This window comes from Rattus norvegicus, chromosome 4, assembly GCF_021556685.1.
Source record: "Rattus norvegicus strain SHRSP/BbbUtx chromosome 4, alternate assembly SHRSP_T2T, whole genome shotgun sequence".
NCBI lineage: Eukaryota > Metazoa > Chordata > Mammalia > Rodentia > Muridae > Rattus > Rattus norvegicus.
Window position 1 is genome coordinate 177,425,203 of NC_141537.1, and position 20,283 is coordinate 177,445,485.

General features: G+C 44.3%; 1 protein-coding gene across 5 annotated transcripts; it reads left to right on the forward strand.

The window, feature by feature from the left end:
• The first annotated feature begins 81 nt into the window (after window positions 1-81).
• Golt1b (golgi transport 1B) lies at window positions 82-13,158 on the forward strand. 5 transcript variants are annotated; one of them, XR_015685700.1, is made up of 6 exons: window positions 82-219; window positions 4,805-4,896; window positions 6,423-6,601; window positions 8,762-8,843; window positions 10,755-11,692; window positions 11,773-13,158. XR_015685700.1 is itself a non-coding variant. In XM_087658298.1 (6 exons), exons 1-5 carry the CDS (start codon window positions 195-197, stop codon window positions 10,367-10,369), a joined length of 387 nt encoding a protein of 128 aa, XP_087514424.1. In that variant the 5' UTR covers window positions 82-194; the 3' UTR covers window positions 10,370-10,393; window positions 10,755-13,158. The 5 variants fall into 5 exon arrangements, 3 of the variants coding, with proteins under 3 accessions (XP_087514424.1, XP_087514425.1, NP_001107255.1); XM_087658298.1 differs by adding an exon at window positions 10,361-10,393 and having other exon boundaries at window positions 10,755-13,158; XR_015685701.1 differs by lacking the exon at window positions 6,423-6,601.
• Window positions 13,159-20,283: the final 7,125 nt, after the last annotated feature.

A 20,283-nucleotide genomic window follows, 5' to 3' on the forward strand; every position in this document is an offset into this window, starting at 1 on the left:
ACATCCGAACAACAGTGCGTGCTATTGGCCTCTCCGTAGCCAATGGAGCTCGGCCTTGCGGCCCGGCGGCGGCGGCTGCGTGTTTCCGGAAGACGTGGCGGCTCGGGCCCGGGTAGCGTCGCCGAGGCTCTTCTCTGGACTAGGCTTCGCAGCGTGGGCCCCGAGGCACCGCGGTTCTCGCCGCCGCCGCCGCCATGATCTCCCTCACGGATACCCAGAGTAAGCGCTGCCGGGTCCCCACGTTGGCCGGTGCTCCCGCCGCAGCCTCTGCTCCACCCCGCAATGAATGGAGCGAGCGCGGCGTGGGGCGGCGGCCCGCGGGAGGGAGGGGGCCGCGACGGGTGGACCGCGGACCTGCCCCGGCTCAAGTGGCGCCGCCGCCTTTGCCCGGATGACACCGGCGCTCTGTCTCACGGAGCCGCGGCCGGACCAAGTTTCCAGGGTGGCGGGAATGGGGCTGTCCGCCTGCGCCTAGGCTCCTGCAAGGCTGGGGTGGCTGGGGGCGTAGAGAGCGGTGATCAGACACTACTGTTACCAGCCCATCTAGAATTCACTTGCAAGGACTTCTGTTTTCCGCCCGTTTAAGTTTCAGCCAAGTTTACTAATTTTGAAGTCACTTTATGCTTAGAGCATTGAAGCTGCTGCTGTTTTAGATTTCTGGGTTAGGAGTCAGGATCACACTGTAGGTAAATGAGGCTGGCCTTGCGCTCATTGTGTCAGGGGTAGCCTCCCCACTTGTAATCCTTCTGCCTCTGTCTCTTAAAGTTCTGAGATTACAAGCATGAACGATCCTGCCTGTCTCTACAGCTAAAGGACTTCTTTCTTAGTCTTGTATGCTGTACTTTGTGGCGTGTTTTATTTTGGCATCCGTCGCTGCCTATCATCACTCTGAGCAGCTTTACAGACTTGCCTTTCTAGTGGCCACAGAGATTAGAGCATCCCAGCCATGTGTTCTACAGACTAGCCGAGCGTTATCCCTGGCTCCATCGTTTTCCACTTTTCTACCGTTTCTTGCCAATCTTAATTATTTTTTCTATTTAAAGCTGTTTGCTTTTTAAAGATTTTTTTTATGGATATGACTGACATCTTTTGCCTCGCTTTTGCTCATCGCCATGAACTTTGTTTCTTTAAACTCTATAGTCACCTTAGATTTTCAAGATGCACTGAAAGTGAGGCAAAAACCTTCCTTGAAGTTATTCTCAAGTGGAGTTTGAAGATTTAAATTCAAGTGGTGGCACACTGGAATGTAACAGATCCTTATGGTTCCCTCCACACCCTGGCAGTCCACTCTGTCTGACTGTGGATTGTACAGCTGCCTTCTCTAGCCCAGGGGTGTTGTCTGTTGGTCCAGTCAGGCTCATTTGATTCTAGTCAGAAATAAAAGTGTCCTTTTTCCCCTACTCTCACTACTAACAGTCTTATGGACATGTTTACTGCAACATGTAGTTATATAGATGAGAATGATCTTAATTATTTTCTTAAGGTTTTCTTTAACATGCATGTGGAGGCCAGAGAGAGAGGATCTTCCTGGAGCTATAGTTACAGACGGTTTTTAGCTGCCTGGTATGGGTTCTGGAAACCAACTTGGATACTCCTGAAGAGCAGTTTTCAGTACTTACATGTTTAATTCTTACACGAGCATGGGAAAGCGGACTTGGACCATTTATGAATTAGAACATGTAAGATATTCAGTTACACACAAAGGCAGAAAAAGACATGGTCCTGGGATTACTGGTTCAGAAGCCTTTGTTGTTTTCACTGTAGTACTAGCTTCTGAGAAGACTTGATGTAAACATCCACATCCTGGGATGGTACAAGTCTGTGGCATATGAACTACCCTGTGCACAGGGCAGAGACCATCTCTCTCCAACAAAAAACTAACACAGTGAGGAATTGGATTTGGGGCAGAAGAAGCTGCTTTGCCCTCATTTTACTAGATTTCTTGGGATGGGAATTCTGTGATGTTCACTTGTGGTCTAAGGTGAGATGGTAAGTTACAGCCAGTGGTTAGGGAACCAGAGCTAGTCAAATTCAGATTGTTTCTGTGTCTTTGTTGACTGCTGGGTTGAACCCGTAGCATCCCAGAAAGGTGCCAGCATGAGTCATGGCTTTCAGAAGTGAGGAGGTTGATAAAGCTCTGAGCAGAGCTGGGTGGATGACAGTTCTTGATTGGCTTAAGATACTATAGTCCAGTTCCCCATCCCAGCAGGGCCTAAAGAAATGACAAGACTTACTCAGGGAGATGGAATGGGGCAGCTCCCAGCTTACACCTGGATTGTCAAATTAAGTAAAGTGCTGCTGTGGTATTTGTTTTACTTAGTGGAACTCTTCTGTTTCTTAAAGGGTGCGATGAGGAAGGACGGGCCTGCTCTCAGTCTGTGAAGGTGCCCACATCACTAAGATGTCAGCTGTGATTGACAGTGGGCTGAACTGGTCTTTCTTTAGAAAATGTCTTCAGTATGCCTTTTATTTATGTTAGCTAATATCTCAGGTTGCTTTTACCAAGCTTGATTTTTGATGGGCAGAAAAAAAAATAGATTATGTTTTCCCAAGTATGATTCAGGCAGGATGAGCACTGCACCATGTGGGCCTTTTGACTTCAGAGAACTTGCAGATGGATGGGGACAGGGACAAAGGAAAAGGTGGAGATGAGAAAGGGGTGTTATGAGGGATTGACCCATTTCATGGGGGATTCCTGGCAGCATTGGACCAGTGCCATTGTGGCAAAAGAGTCCACAGGCAGCTGTCCCCTTCTGACCCACACCTCATGAACCGTGGCTGTAGTAGGATTGTGGAGTGAGAAGACTAGGTCTGGAGTTTCCCTGCTGCCTGTGACCTGGTGCTTCCCACCCTGATGCTTGTGTACAGCAACCAGGAATGGCTGCTCATGGGAAACTGGAGTCTGTGTTGCTACTGGGTGCCTCAGAACTTTGTTAAAGGAATCCTGAGGCACCGTGGGCACACTGAGCTGTGAAGAGCCTCATGGGGGTATCTTTTCCACTGCAGCTAACTCTTAAAAGGTCTGGTACCTACTGGGTTGTTCTAGACTACGATTAAATTTAAATCACTTACGTTTTACACATTCCAGTGCCCTTGAGTTTAATAAGTATGTTTTTTAACTGTAGGTAAAAATATTTATAATGGCTAAAATAGACTAGATAGTTAGCCATAGTTTGATTTGGGGCAGCTTAAATCTCCTCTCTATATGTTATCTTTCAACCCTAAGTGATGTGATTCTAACTATATTCCAGTGATGCTGGTAGGGTTGCATGTTCTCTGGGAAGTTCTTCGTAGTGCCTGACTCCTGACAAGTTAGAGATGCACAGGAACTGTTTCCATATAGTTTCCTCCCATTATCTTTAAACTTGAGGGATGCTTTTATTTTGTATGTGTGTGTGCACTTTGTGACATTGGGATCTTGTTCAATCATTCTGCATCATTCACTCATACATGTATGTATGTACATGCGGATAACAGGGTCTACCACTGAACCTGGAGCTCACGGATTTGGCTAAACTGCCTGGCCAGTGAGCTTCAAACTCCCTGTCTCTGCCTCACCAACTCAGGGATTCCAAGCCTGAACCACCACGTCTGCTTTTTATTTAGATGCTGGGAATCTGAATTCAGGTTGTCATGCTTATACAACAAGCATGTTACCAGCTTGATTTCCTTCATAAATGAACATCTTGGATGTTGATTAATTAAGATAATTTGTGAACTAGAAGGTAGTCACATGCAGATGACTGGGCTGTTATGATTTGCTCCTAAGTACTAGTTACTAGAGTTTCACTTCCTCCTTCCTCCATGTTTTTCTCTAGGAAATTAGAGTCTAACACCTAAATAATTGTTTTAAGAAATTTTCCTGAGACATTTGAACAAGAAAGTATTCCTTTGGTATTTGCATCTGAAATACATTTAAATTAGAATAGGCTTGTAAATTCTTTCAGACTAATTTTAGAATCAAAATGGAAGATATATCAAAAAGTTTAGGACATGGAGCTGTAGAAAGGTAAAGGTAATAAAGTGTCAGCTCCTCAGACCCTCTGTTTCCCCTTGTCCCTCCCCTACCCCTGGTGTGAGAGGGCGGGTTGTAACTGGCCTGGATTTTAGCTCTCTAGAGCTGAAGGGAAAATAATAACAGGTCAGGAAACAACGACTTTTTTAAAAACAAAAAAAAAAAAAAAAAAACAAAACAAAGCAAGCCATCCTCTAACAGCTAAAGCATGTGACTGAGAGGTGGCTGGCGTTCACGGGAGTGAGTCTGGCCTCACACAAAAGGTAACGAATGCCTAGGGAATACAAGGCCAATACAGCATTTTTATGCAGGATGGGCTTCATTTAAACTGCACCACTGAATTCAGTACCTACCGCAGCCCTTGGTCTCTCGTAGTGGTTGACAAGTGTTAGTTTCTAGGTAAAGAAGTAAGCGTGTAAGCTAGGTTAGGATTCCAGGTTCTAGTTTTAGACTTTAGACTTTAGTAGTGTAAAGTTTGTAGGTGATAAATAGTTAAAGCCTGTGCGTGTTAGTCTAAGGCCAGAGTGGGTTTTTAAGAGGTAAATGATATATAAGCAGAGGTTTAGAATCTAGGCCTGTCTCCTCTCCTGCCTGAGAACTGGGCATTCTCCTCTGTTCCTGACTTACATTTGGCTGTAGATCCAGTGGTGCTCCCTCACCCTGGTAAAGATCTTGATGCTGGAAGAACCGGGCCTGCAGTCCTGGGGCCTGCAGCACTCTGTGCTGGGGCTGTGGGGTCCTCGGGGGCCTGGATCTTCTTTGTCTTTAACCATGTGGTTTCTGTTGCAGAAATTGGCATGGGCTTAACAGGATTTGGAGTGTTTTTCCTGTTCTTTGGAATGATTCTCTTTTTTGACAAAGCACTGCTGGCGATTGGAAATGTAAGTCTTTGAATATGTGCCTTTTAAATTCTCATGAGTTTTTTCTACTAGGAACGTGTTGCCTTTTAGTGGTAGGAAATGACTGTCAAGTTTACTGTTTGCAGCACCAGTGAAGCCCTCGACTCTGTGTGACTAGCAGATAGGCTCAAGAAGGTTCTCACCGGTTTACTACTCTAATAGTGTTTGTGCTGGGGTTTACAAGGAATTAGATGAGTGCTACCCCTGAATAGGAGATCAGGGCAGCTGACCCAGCCAGGCATGGTGGCTTAGGCCTGAAGCTCAACACAGAAAACTGAGGTAGGATCGCCACAGATTTAATGCAGCCTGGGCTACAGAAAAAGGTGCTGTCTCAAAATGTAAAAGAAAGATGACTTGCTAGCCCCTTGCCATAGTAAACTTATGAAAATATTTTAATGAGAATGTCTAAGGCATGATTAAACTCTATAGACAGATTTTTGGTAACCTAAAAGTTTTTAAAACGTACGTCGTTTTGCTGTGCGATGGGTAAAGGGCTTGTCACCAACCAACCCGGAACCTACGTGATGAAGGAAGAAACCTAACTCCTCTGAGATAGCCTCTAACCTGCACTCGAATGCCCCACTCAGGTAAATAAATGTCAGTTACTCTTTTCTTGAATACTTGGCTGTGGCGGTAACTGACCTCCTTCGAAACAACATGCCTTGTTCCCTTGCTTGTGTACTGACCTGTCCATGCGTTGGAGGTCGTGCAGGAACTCCTGCCCTATCTGTGTGTTGGAGGTCATACAGGAGCTCCTGAAGTAAGCAATCCCTTAGGAGCAGGTGGAGAAGTCCTTGCACGATGCTAGATGGTTTTGAAGTCTGTGGCCTATTTTAACTAAAGAGAGAAAGGGTATTAAAGTTGTTGTTTTAAGCTGGTGGTATTAACAGCACTGCTGTCTGGGGATGTGACACTTAGCTGGTGGGCTTGGTATGTACTGGTAAGGAGTAATTTTTCCTGAGGAAAGCTAATGGGGGAGTACTTCACACACAGTGAGGGAGGGAGTAACCAGCTCAGGGATAATCTCTTATCCACACACGTATCACTTCTGCTGGGCTCTTCTCCTGAGCTTCACATTGAACTAATGTTGTCTGCATCACCCAAATCTTCCATCATAGAAACCTCCACACCCCAGAGACAATTGTAGAATCAGGAAGTACATTGGAGGGACACAGTTAAAGCAGGCTGGCCATCCATGACTTGCCAGCTGTTTGCTTAAACAGGCCATTTCTTTCCTATCCAGTCAAGCTGAGAACCTGCTGTAGCTGTGGATCCCTTATCCCATTTCACCTTCCTTCCTTCCTTGAATGGAGGTAGACAAAGAATGAGGCCGGTGAGGGTAGCCAGGGCATCAGCACGCTCCCCACTCCCTGTTGTGGCTGCTGGGCATAAGTGCAAGGCCCTGGCATTTGTGCACATCAAAGACCAAGCAAGCCCTCACCAGGGAGCTGTCTCCTGGCTTCTGCAGTGTTTAACCTTCAGTGTGTTGCATTGTCTTTCTCTCCCAGGTTCTGTTTGTGGCTGGTTTGGCTTTTGTAATTGGTCTAGAAAGAACATTCAGATTCTTCTTCCAGAAGCACAAAGTGAAAGCCACTGGATTTTTCCTGGGTGGTGTGTTCGTGGTCCTTATTGGTTGGCCTTTGATAGGCATGATCTTCGAAATTTACGGATTCTTTCTCTTGTTCAGGTGAGGTCCTTCTTTTCTGTCATGAGCCAGTGTCTCAGATAACGTTTGCAGAGACCGGGGTAGGTAGTTGGGCTAGTGTGGGAGACTCACTTCCTGAATGGCCACTGTTTACATTGTTTTTATTATAAGTTTAAGTCAGTCAACTCAAAGGCAGTTTCCTAAATGTAAATGACTGCCTATGTGAGATAATGAAGAATTTATAAAATATCTCCAGTGCTACAGAATTCATTTTTGCCCTTGGTAAGGTGTATACAGGGTTTGCTATTTGTAACAGGATGGGTAGGATGTGGACCGTGGTTTTGTTGTGTGAATTGTTTCCCATCGGCAGCACATATGGTAAGAAACCTAGTACTGAACTCACTGGAAATGCCGGTCACTGCAAGTTAGCCAGAAAACAGAGTACATGCGTGAAAAGACAGTGCTCAGAAACACTGCTCGTTTTTATTTTCAAAATGTCAGGCACAGTGTCCCCTAAACATAAAAATGACTTAAGTACCAAACCTGTCTGAGGGGGGCTACCAGTTCTGATATGGAAAGCAGACTGTAAAGATCACAGAAATGCAGTGATAATGTCATGTCACCATGGAAGGACACAGAATATTCTAAGAGCATGGTAAGGGAGGAGTTTATCCAAAGAGAAGGAATATTTGGATAAGCTGAGTCTTAAAGAATGAAGCAGGGCTCATCTTGTAAGCCAAACACATGGAGACATTGGTTGACTGACGGGCTCAGGCAGAGTTGTGAAAGCTGTTGTTTGTTCTGAAAAAAGGAGAGCAGTTCCCCATGGGAGTGTGGGCCACGAGCCAGAAGAGGCTGCAGACTTCTCTGAGGTGCTTATTGTCTACCAGATTTAGGCTAAAGAGCAGCGTCTGCAGCAGAGAGTTAGGGAAGGACGCAAAAGATTTGTAAGCCAGAAACAGTTGAGCCAGGAAGGCATTTTGGGAGAATAGGCCTCAGGCTGACATGCACGTCAGGATCCAGTGAGAGCGCTCTGTGGCGAAAGGGGCTTGCCACAGAGCTGAGGACAGACCTGCGTTGGATCCCCAGGCCCTACGGTGGTGGAATTAGAGAGTTGGTTCCCATAAGCTGTCTATGTCTGCCCTCCACGCGTCATAGTATGTGCTGCATGCTACACATGCTCACATACACACTAGTGGAAAAAGGTAGGGTGCGTTTAGGAAAGAACAATTGGAGATAGAAAAAAACATTACAAAGGCTCAGGCTTGGTACACAGTATAAAATTAGGAGAAAACGCTGCCTGCTCGCCATTTGAAGTGGGAAAAGCATAAAGACAACAGAGACAGACGAAGGCCGAAAGATCAGAGTTGGCCCTTGATGCCGGTGTAGAATGACATGCCGTCATTTCTTGGTAAACTGCATTAATACATTGGCTTACTGATTTAAAGAAGCTTCTAGTAAAACCCTTGCGGTTCTGTTGGGTTTGGTTTGTTCTGCGGGAGTCTTGGTTTGAGATCTAGAGTCAAAGGTCTTTGTGGTTCTTTTTCCAAATACATATAACCCTCAGCACCAGCATGTGACACCACCTATTGTATTTTTAAAGATACCTTTAAATATCCATTTGAGCTTAGTACTGCTAAGAAAGCAACCTCCATGTCTTTGAAGCATGTGCTTAGTTGAACTATCTGAGCTGTTCTCATGTGGTGATAATAGTCATTCCTGTGGGTTCAGAGTTAAAGCTGGCCCTTACTGACCGTCCTTCACTGTGGTACTTTCATCCCTGTAAACTGCATTTTAAGACCCAGATGCAGTTTATTTCTAGAGCGTTCGCAAATTGTGTTTGTTTCGTGGGTTCACTGATCCACAGTTAAACTGATTAGAGGCCGTGTCACTTGAGTGGGCATGTATCCACACCAGAAACTGACGTAATGTGAGCCTCCCCACTGGTAGGTGTACTGTCAGGTTGTGTTCCTGGTTTTCTACAGTCCCCTTCTTCTGGGTCCTCCCCTCTGCTTCTGTCCTCAGCAGTAGAACAGAAAGCCTGTGGTCTCATCACAGCACATCTAGGTCCCATTATATTCTGGGCACCATTTTACCAGCGATCAAATGGTTTACTGGTGAGTCAAGTGCTCCTCTTACTTGACTGGTGGTTGGCTCCTCCTGGTGGAGCACTGAGGCCTAACTGCCTTGTCTTGCTCCTAGGGGCTTTTTCCCAGTGGTGGTTGGCTTTATCAGAAGAGTGCCTGTCCTTGGATCCCTCCTGAATCTCCCTGGAATCAGATCAGTAAGTAGTCACACATTTAGCTGTGCATTTGTAAGAACCACCCAGACGTGTGGATTGTGAGCCTTTTCCCTGGGAGTTTGCATCATTGATGTGATCGCATAATTATGGTATAAATGATTGTGTCACATGAATCCTGGTTACCATGAAAACCAGAAACCAGTCGTTCTTAGACCTATGAAACCTGACATTTTGTTTGAACATGACATTTTTAGTATTGTTTTCTATTTTGATGTTATTCGGGTTGATAATGCTAAGCTACTTTTATGAATTGATAGGTGAAACCCTTCCTGTATTCGGGGTGTACTCTGGATGCTTGAGACTAACCTGCCATGGGGACTGCCAGCTCTTGTGGGGTCTCAGAGGCTTCTCAGAACCTCTTTGTACACACCTCTGTCATACCATTTACCTTTTTTAATGAGAGCTCCAGACCTGTGACCACAGTCCTCCAGGGCAGAGGTAAATGGCTTTAGCCATTCTTCCCCAGGGCCCAGCATAACACCTGCCACTCAGGATAAAAATGACAAACATTTTCCCCAAGGGAATGAGTGAAGGGTGCCGGTGTCCGATGTCAGACCCAATCAGTCTGATGACAGCTCCAGATGACTCCCTCTTAGCTGTTTCTCTCAATCTGAACACTAAATGAAGTGGTGAACTACAGAGATGCTGGAGACAGCTGGGAGAGGCGGTGCTTCGGGCTCAGAGCAGCCCGTGAGAGCCGCCGCCGCAGGCATGATCATGCAGAACAACTGGGTGAAAGCCCGAGAGGCGTTTAAAAGGCTTGCTGAGTCTGTCTAGTAGCTGCAGAGAGAAAAAGGACTTGTAGAAGGAGGAGCACTCCTGTGAGTCCAACCTTTCCACACCATGTCAGTCTCAGAGGCAGAAGAGCCCTCTGGATACAGCCTGGGTAGTTGCAGTAACCTGTGAAGAACAAATATGGTGTTTGGGGTTTTTTAACCATTGAAATTTACTTTAAAGTTCTTGTGACTCCACAGTGTCACCTCTTTATGATCATTTCAAAGGTTGGTATGTCAGCTTGGGGTGGGGTGCACCGAGGCTCCATTCGTCCTTATTACCAAACTCAATGTAGAGACTCTTACAGAGAATGGATTTACTTAGACCTGTAGTTGTACTCGCTTACAAGTTCTGTTGTGATTGTGTACATGGGCAGCCAGGGATCTGCAGTCGTTGCCTAAGTAGCAGTGCAAAGCGTAGGGCAGAGGCACTGCTGGCTATCACACAGTGCTCTCCATTGCAGCATTGCCACTGAGCGTGGTACACTGCCATCGGGATACTGAAGACAGACAGACTTTCTGATTTCAGATAGCCAAAGTTAATAACCATTTACATGAGTGTTCGTTGAAGTTCTTATTTGAAAATTACAAGTTTACATTGGCAACACTGAGTGTTTCAGTCTTTGCCCATTCAGGATGCTGTCCAGAATGCTCAGTTAACATCTTTTTAGTTGATAGCTGTTGTTAATTACTGAACTTAATTGAGTTAAATCTGTTTGTCCAAAGACCACATAGGCCCAGAAGAGATCCACAGGAATGGTCAGTGGAAATATCTTATTGGGGTCATTACTGCATGAGTGGCTGGCATTTCAGTCTTTTCTTTTTGTTGAGCTAGCAGTGTCAGTGTCATTTTTATTATTTTACTCATTGTGTTGCATTTTTCATGTTTCACCCTTAAATTCATGTGTATAACATGTCATGCAAAAGCGACTTTAAAAAAAAAATTTTATACACATCTGAGAAGATGGTGGTGGGCACCATCCAGTTAACGACTGTCAGTCATGCCTTGAATTCCTGCAAATGCTGCAAAACTGGATGTTTTAAACCAGCATCTAAAGGGCTCAGTCAGTGCTGTGCAATGCTTGAGTTCCCTCTAACTCTGTCTTTCTTCTCCTTACAGTTCGTAGACAAGGTCGGAGAAAGCAACAATATGGTATAACAACGAGGGAACTGAAGAATTTAAATACTGTATTATTTATAAAACCCTTTTGAAGAATATTCAGCACAAAGTTAAATTTCACGAACTAGCGTATAAAGTTCCTTACAGAAGTTTAAAACGTACGCCCTCCAAAGTCCCGACAGCTGTGGCAGAAGCGGCAGCAGGCTCATGAGGTCGGAGACCTGAACGAAGATGGAGAGGGCGCGGCCTATTGCAACGCTTAGTGACGTCAGACGGCTGTCTCTTAGTCTTGCTGCAACGTGTGAGACGGTCGTTCGTAGACAACATGGTGTCTGTTACTGTTTTTTAGAAGATTCAGGAACACCACTAGGCATTTGATTTTTTTTTTTTTTATGATGTCCATTGTGATGGCCCAGATCTATCTAGGTGTGCTGGGTTTCTAATGATGCCTGGATTGGATTGGATTATGTCGTCTCCATGTATCAGCCCAAGGAAGCCCAGTTTCATGTGTGAATCACTTTTTTTGTAAACATGGATAAAATAAAACTTTTGTGGTCCTTTTGAATCCTAATATTTTGGAGCCAGATAAAAATATGAACTAGTCTTTTTTTAAATACACGGAGGTCATTCTGAGCTGTTACTTCCTTAATCATAGCTGACCACATTCTTTCTTGACTCCATAACACTCCGGAAGCTCAGATCTCTCAAGTGTGGCCTGGATGTGTTCATACAATCTGTCCCACGCAGAAGCTGAGCAGAGAGCATTCTGACCATGGAGTAGTCTGCTACAGAGACTATTGGAATCAGTTTTTGGGATCCTAAGTGACACACACCACATGCGTCCTCCCATGCCATGATGTAGTTTTTCTTGTTGGGTTCATAATGAAATTCGGCCATAGTTTCTCACCTTGTTTTCATGACTTACAGTGACCTTGAAGGTGTGTAACATGTGAAAGGTTTATTCTGTGACTGTGAGAAGGGCTAATTATTTAATCTTTATTTTTCCTCTTATTTTCAGCTTTGTTGTAATATCCAAAAATCAGCATGCACCGTATCTGCTTCCCTTGCTGTTCCGCACCTGAGTTAGGAAGGAAGACGCCCTGTTGACATGTAAAAGCTCGCTCTTTATAACTAAACCGGCTGTAGCTTCTCCTAACCACCATGCTGGGGAAGCATGCTGTTCCCATCTGTGGCCAGTTCCCCACAGGGACAATGGTGATTTCCTTCCTCGCCTGAGGTGTTGGCTTTCCTGTGGGACATAGGAGCCCTTGGTCAGACACAGCACGATTTGTCTTACTGATGATTGCACTGTTTATTTGTAACAGTCTCTAAGCTTTTTAATGCACAAAGTCATAATGGAAATTGTATTTATTTACAGACCATTTCTACAGGACATTACAATGTTGTTTTCACTTAAATCTCTCAGTGCCAGGAGAATCCCCAGCCTTGCCCATCTACGGAAGGAAGGAAGGAAGGAAGGAAGGAAGGAAGGAAGGAAGGAAGGAAGGAAGGAAGGAAGGAAGGAAGGAAGGACTGGTTTGTAGTGGGATGGTTCGTTCTTGTGGATTACTGTCGTGTTTGGTACTTGCATCCAACTTTGGTGTAACCTGTGAAAACTCGATAAGTGGAGAATCCTACCTCAATAGCTCATGGGATAATAAAAGACCTGGCGTTGTGTCTGATGTTCCTCAAAAAGTCATACCTTTCCTGAAGTGTCAGTGCTGTGCTTTGAGAACTGGCCCGTGTAAGGTGCCCTGTAGATTTATAATAGGCTTTGGCCTCTATGATTGACAGGGGCTAGATATCACGCCTGTTAGAGCAAGAGTCTGCCATTTAACTCCTTTGTAGACATGACCCTATCAAAGTGGCTTTTGCACTACAGCAAGCATCCCCTTTCAGCAGCCTGATTTCAGAAAACACTGGACCTGAGAAGACATGAGAAGTTCCTAGTCCTCAGAAAGGTAGAGGGCTGAGGTGGCTTTCAGTTTGGAGTGAATCTACAGTGGACCTGGGACTGCTTGGCAACGCTGTTTTTCTGTCAGAACCATGAGGCTCTGTTTTTAAACAAAGCAGCCCTCAGACTTCTGGAAGCCCTATTGTGAGTTCCCTCAACCCTACTCCCTTCTGAAATGAGCCTTCTGTCTTTAACAGAAAACAAGCAAACAGAAAACATACTTTGATTATTCCCCCAAGATGGAGGACAAGGTCCGGTACTCAGCCTTAAGTGTTTCTGTCATGTTCAAATGTATCTTCTGTAACAGAAACAGACTTCAATGTTTCCTTTCCCTTAGAATTCTCTGGAATTCAGCTGCTTTAGAAGTCTCATGGTCAAATTATATACTCTAACAATGGCATATTGTAAATACATTTGTCTTACCTCAATAAAAGGGTACTTTTCTATTCATTGGTGGTCAAGTTTATCTTTGGAGTTTTAAAGCTTAAGTAACACTATAAAATAGCCTACCTTATTTTAAAAATTGGGCGTTGTGCAATTTTGTCTGTCAAAAAATGCCCTTGGACATTTTTATATCCAAATTGCTTAAATACAGTCATATAACAACTAAATTACTGAAAACACATTTGGAAGCTATTTAAATGTATAAAAGAATTCTGAGTGGATCGAGAGATGGCTCGGGAGTTCTGAGCTCTTAGAGGGATCCAGATTTGGTTCCTGACAACTATGTTGAGGCTCTGGACCTTCAGTATCTGCAGGTCCCAGGGATCTGGTGTCCCCTTGGGTCCTCTGGCACCAGGCATATATGCAGTGCGCACACATGTAGGCAAAACACTCATAAATGTTAACGAATATTCCTTGCCTTGAGCTATATGCTGTTTTTAAAAATGTCAAACTCCTTCTGGCATGTTGGTGCAGACAGGACCTTTGAGTTCTGGACAGCAGGGCCAAGTAAGTGCTTTGGGAAGCAAACGAACGGGTTGGACTCAAAGGTCCGCTGAGCATTGGGTTATTCAGCAGACTTGAACACTTAAAGCCCATGACACAGGCCAGCCATATCATAAGCCCTATCCATAAGGAATTCTTAATTAACACCTCCAAACATACTGAGTTGCCCCAAAACAGGTGCTGGCAAAAGAATGTGCAGACATCTGAGACTTTCAAGCCTTTTATTTTCTTCCGCTCAAGCCTTCAGGAGTGTTGAGCTTCCTTTCCGATATGTGTCATACATTCAGGTTCTCTAGACTCTAGGACCCACAGAATGAGCCAAGGCCTTGAAATCGACTTAGCTTGTAGGGAACAGCCTAACCATCCCTGTCTGTACTGGGAAGAATCCTGGAGCTCCTCTGTCCATCAGTCTAGATGCCTGAGATCCAATCTGGTGGGGGAGGCTTGGATTCCTGGAGAGCTGCAGTCCATGTTGAAAAACCAGAGAAGCTCTTGCTCTTGCCTTCTTCCCCTTTGTCCCTTCTCTCCCCATCCCACCCCCGACTTTCCTCCACCATGCCTGGACTTTACTCCTCTCCTCTTCGGCTCTTCTTCTTTCATTAAACCTTCCCATGTGGAAAAAAAAAGAAAAGAAAAGAAAAGAAAGAAAAACCAGAGAAGCTGAGATCCGAGAGCAGCGAAGGGCTGCAGCACGGATAGATGATACACTCGTCTACGGTCCGTCGGGGTCACTGCTGGATGGTTCAGCCCACTCAAAGGGTGTTCCACAGTTCAGTCAAAAGCAGTCCAGGAAATTACCCTCCGCTGCCCACAGCTGTCTCCTTCGCTGGTCCCAGTGGTCCCTCTCTATCTTTGGAGGGCAAAAAAGTTGTCGGCATTTATTCAGGAGTTTTTTTTTTTCTTTTGCTATAATAAGGTGTTTATTGTAGTGTGTGTTTTCTGGTTTTTGTTTCATGTAAACCTCAAGGTTCAGAACTGTCACTGCTCCTTATGTAACAAGCTCACTTGATTTTTTTTTTTTAAAATCACTACAGGTAGTCAGGGCTTTTCAGGGAAAGCTGTTCTCATGCTGCCATTAATTACAGAATGTAAAAGATGGGCAGTGAGGAGTGGAGATTAACTTCTGAGTTCAAAGGACTTAAAATATTTGCTTGGGTTCTTTTGAAAATGTGGCCTGGAAGAAGCAAGTTGTCATCTATAGTGTTTCCACCATGAGATCTGTGACAAGCACACACACACACACACACACACAAAAACACAGCCACAGCCTGTGCATCACTAACCTGGATACACTGTGTCCTGTGTTAAAACTTGACTCCAGTCAGTTCTCAGTAGAAACTGTTAAGTATCCATCTCATCTCTCAGGAGGCTGAAGCAGGAGGATTGCCAAGAGCTCAGGACCAACTTGAGTTAAAGAATGAAATGTTACCTTGTCAGATGATTCATTGGTGATAGATGATAGATACATGATGGATGGGTGGGTGGGTAGATGTACGGGTGGACAGACAGACAGACTTTTGATCTAGTGCCTCTCCCAAACCTTGTCCAGGGACCAGATGCTCGCTGAGGTAGGATGTGGAAAGTCACTGGCTGGTTGCAGTTCTTTGCTGTGACAGTTCTCAGTTGTGAGGCCCTCAGTGCCACCAGCACATTTCCTGTTACCTCCTTACCCGCTTAGCCAAGACAGCTGGATCTTCTGGGTCCTTGCCACCGAACTTTACGTTTTTTACACTGATTCAGTAGCAAATGATTCTTAAGGCTCCTGTTTCTTAAGGTGTATATCCACCACTGCATTCCATAGCTGCAAATAAATATTAAACCAATGTAAGTGGAGTTATCCAGCTCTTCTCTTGCTGTCCCCTCACCCGCTAGTGTGCTGAAGTCAGTTTTGTGGGAGCAGAGGTCTCTGTCACCCACAATATGAATGAGGTAAACAGTGAACCCTGCAGAAATCTACTTCACACCCTACTTTTACACAAGGCTCCTTGTTACTGGAGAGGAGGAATGACCAAGGGCAGCCTTTCCTCTCTAGGAAAGCCAGATGCCACCTAGGACAATAAAGGTCTCTCTTCACATCTACAAGATGGTGTGAATCATTGATTCTCAGGTCACCCTCTTTTCCATTGTGAAATAAAGGGACCAGTGCCTTATCTGGCCCCTTTCAGTGATATATGTAATTACAATGATTATATAGTAATTAGAGTTGATAATATAAAGATTCTTCTAAAGGGAAAGTAATCAAGGAAATTTGCTCCCTAAATGAATATATCTGAAAATATCAGTGTGCTTCAATCTCTGGCATGTGAAACTGCTTATAATGAGAGCAGTCAAAGCCTCGAGCCTTCTTGTTGTGATCCTGTGACTGGATTTTTAATGCAAAAGCCCAGCTGTGGCAACCCTAGCAAACTCGACTGGCAACACCCAACTGAAAAGATAATTGTAAAAAGCAGAGAAAGACATTCTCCATGTGCACTGGAAAGGGTACTACAGGGCCCAGTGATCCCCAGCTAATCTCTGGGTAGGATGACAGGAGTTGTACGTTTCAACACAGGTAGTGCAGGAAATATGCAGCCCTGAGTACAACGTGGCCTGGTAATGCTCTGCTCAGCCTTAGTTCTTATTCTTCCGGCTCCAGAGAGTCATTAGCTGGCATGCATCGGAAAATCTCAGAATTTAGGCAGTTTCCTGGAAACGCCTAAGTGCCCTTCTCACGTACATGACTGGGAAGAGCCTCAAGTTCAGTGATATTGTAAGCACTAGTTCAGAAACAACCGCACCTTGACTGAGCATCCGACCAACTCAAATATATACAATTTAAGGGGATGTCACTTTACACAGTGGAATCTGGGCATCTCTGACAGTTTGTATATGCTTGGCCCAGGGAGTAGCACTATTAGGAGGTGTGGTCCCATTGGAGTAGGTGTGTCACAGTGGGTGTGTGTTTTCAGACCATCGTCCTAGCTGCCTGGAAACGAGTATTCTGCTAGCAGCCTTCAGATGAAGATGTAGAACTCTCAGCTCCTCCTGAACCATGCCTGCCTGGATGCTGCCATGTTCCTGCCTTAATGATAATGGACTGAACCTCTGATCCTGTAAGCCAGCCCCAATTAAATGTACGTTTAAGATTTGCCTTGGTCATGGTGTCTGTTCACAGCAGCACAACCCTAACTAAGACAGCATCCTAGAACCAAGTTTCAAAATCCTAGTTATCTTAGTGATGAAGGCTAAATGGTCACTAATGAACACACCTTAAAGAAAGGCATAGGAGCCTATCTGATTGACAACGTGTTTGTTCATACTGTCAGCAGAAGAAAATTCAATACGCTTTGACCTATCATATTTTCAACCAAACAACTGGGCTCCCTCTCATGGTTCAGAATCGCACCTGTCATTAATGCCTGGTGATTTAACAGAAGCCTCTTCCTGGGGGCAGTGCCCTCCTCCAGGCCTTTCAGAGCAGCATCTGGCATGCTGCCTGGGGTGACAGAGATATTGATAACATGTCATCGCCCTTCCCTTCATCTCTTCCGCAAAGTGGAAAATGGCAGTTTTGACGTAAAACACCCACTTATGGATTCACCAGATAACTAACAGAGCGTCATTCTTATTCCTCCCAAAGATCAAAAGTTTCTCTTGGTGATTCATTTTCCTGTTCCTCTTCCTAAAACTTCTATAGTTTTTTTTTATCTTTTGTTATTTTGTCACATGTGTGTGCGTGCATGTGTGTGTGCATGTATATGTGTGTGCATGTATATGTGTGTGCATGTGTGTATCCATGTATGTGTGTATGCAGGTGTGTATGTGCATGTGTGCACGTGTGTGTTTGTGTGTGTGTGTGTGTGTGTGTGTGTGCATGTGTCTGAGAGTATGCCTGTGAGAGCAGGTTCCACAACACACATGTGGAGGTCACTCTATGGGACCTGGGCCTCAAACTCCAGCCTGCAGGCTTGAAGCAGGGCTTTACCCATGAGGCCAGCTCTCAGCCCCATGTGCTTGGTTTTAATCAGTCTCCTGAAACAGTGGGAGCAAGCCATGGCATCAACAGCTCTGGCTGCTTTGCTGGCTACAGGGAAAAGTCTGCAAATCTCTAAAGATGAATTCCTATGAATCCTATGAATGATTCTCTATTGTCATTCACTAGCTGTGATGGATGATCAACTGTCAACTTGAGGAATCTAGAGGATCCTTTGGGCACACCTGTGTGGGAGGTTACCTTTCTGTTATTCCTGTATTAAAAAAAAAAAAAGACCATAGCCATTTTCAATTGAAATAGAATTATGTCCCTTGCCCCACCCCTTCCTTTCCAACCCTTCCAAGTTGCCTCTCATGTCTTCAACTCTCAAATTGTTAGCCTTTTTATATTATATTTGTTATATACATATGTGTGCGTATTTACACACACACACACACACACACACACACACACACACACACACACCACTGAATCTATTTTTCTTGTTTCATGTAAATGGTTTCCAGACTGACCACTCAGAATTAGACAACCAATAAAGAGGCTCATCCCTGGGAGAGTCCACGTCTTCTCCTTGCAGTCACTGGTTACCTATAGTTCTGTCTAGAGGTGGGACCTTGTAAATCTTCCCCTTGTCTGTGAGCAGGTCCATTGGTGTTACTATTGTCCCATTACTGGGAAGACTTTCCCAGCAGACTCTTTGCTATTCTGGCTCTCACAGTCTTTCTTATCCCTCTTCACAAATGTTCCCTGGCATAGACGCAGGAGCTGTGATGTAGATTTATCCATTGGGGCCAGGCTCGGGTAACTATCTTGACTAGGTTAATTGAGTAGGGAAGCCCTATCCCCTGTGGGTGGCACTATTCCTTGTGCTAAGATCCCAGGACTGTGTGTAAAGGAAAAAGTGAGCTAAGCAGAAACATTCATTGCTCTCTGCTTCTCTGTGGATACAGTGTAACCGCTGCTTTCAGCTCCTGCTACCTTGACATCCCCACAAGGATGGGCTCAGGTTTGAAACTGTAAGTCAAAATAAACACTTTCTCTTTTTAATTGCTTTCTGGGGTATCCCAGTGTGATGGTTTGCATATGCAATGTGATGGTTTGCATATGCTTGGCCCAGGGAGTGGCACGATTAGAAGGTGTGGCCTTGTTTGTGTCACTGTCTGGGTGGGCTTGGAGATCTTCCTCCTAGCTGCCTGGGGATGATCAGTCTGTTCTTGGCTTGCTTCGGGTGAAGATGTAGATCTCAGCTACTCCTGCACCATGCCTGCCTGGATGCTGCGATGTTGCCATGTTCCCACCTTGATAATAATCCTCTAAACCTGTAAGCCAGCCCCAATTAAATGTTGTCCTTTATAAAACTTGCATTGATCATGGTGTCTGTTTACAGCAATAAAACCCTAACTAAGACACCCAGCAGCAGGAAAATTAACTATGACCCTCCCCAAACCTCAGTTGTCCTATCCTTAAACGATGATCAAACTGAACATCTAGCATCTGAATCTCAGTCTCATTTCCCAGAATTACCAAATAACATTTACCCTTTAAAAACCCCCAAATTCATATATGCAGGCAAAACACACATATACATATATGCATACTGTATACATACAAACTATATACATACATTCATACATACATGCAATATACAGACAGAGATTTAGATATACAAAATGGGCTCATACTGGGCAAATTTCCTTAAGATCAAGATGAAGATGAACTTTCATGAACTAATGCTATTTAGATGAATTAACGACTTTATTGAATCCTTGATTTGATTCAAATATTTTTAGGAAGAAAATTTAAGAAGATGGTTTTAGTTGTTTTGCCAGAAATATGTAATAAACTTAGAATCAAGAATAAAATGTGCCCACTCCTCATATAAGAGTAGATAAAGACTGAATAGAAAGGAATACAATGAGCTTTCATAAATTACACAGAAGAGAAATAGGCTTGGGACAGATTTGTGATCAAGGAAAAACATTCATTCTAGGTCAGGCACAAGGATAAAGCCATAGGTGTGCTCTATGATAAAGCAAGGCCATGTGAAATTGTTGCTTTGAACTTATAATGAGCTTATAGGATGAAGCACTGCTTTGAACTTACCATCAACATTCTTCTGTAACTCCCCTTTTGTGTAACATTTTATCTATGAGGTAATTTATAAAGAACTTTTGTCTAAGGAGGTATAAAAATGCTGAGAGAAAAAAAATAAAGTCTGACTTTTTGGGCTCTGCTCCATCCATGAAATGTATATATGTACATGTGTATATACATCTGCCTATATATATGTATGTAGGTGTGTGTGTGTGTGTGTGTGTGTGTGTGTGTGTGTGTGTAGATATAGATATATGCATGTGCAATTGTAAAATGGATAAAACAGGTGGGTCAGGGCCAACCAGAGTATGTGTATGTGTATGTGTATGTGTATGTGTATGTGTATGTGTATGTGTATGTGTATGTGTATGTGTATGTGTATGTGTGTGTGTGTGTGTGTGTGTGTGTGTATGTGTATGTGTAAGGGCATGGGGAGGTGTGACTGACTTCCTTCCTTCCTTTTCTTTTTACTCTCTGCCTCTCAAAGAGTTAACAAACTCTGAGCCTCTTGTCAGGTGAGGGAGGGGCCCTTGAGCTAGAGAGAAATGAGCCCAATTAAC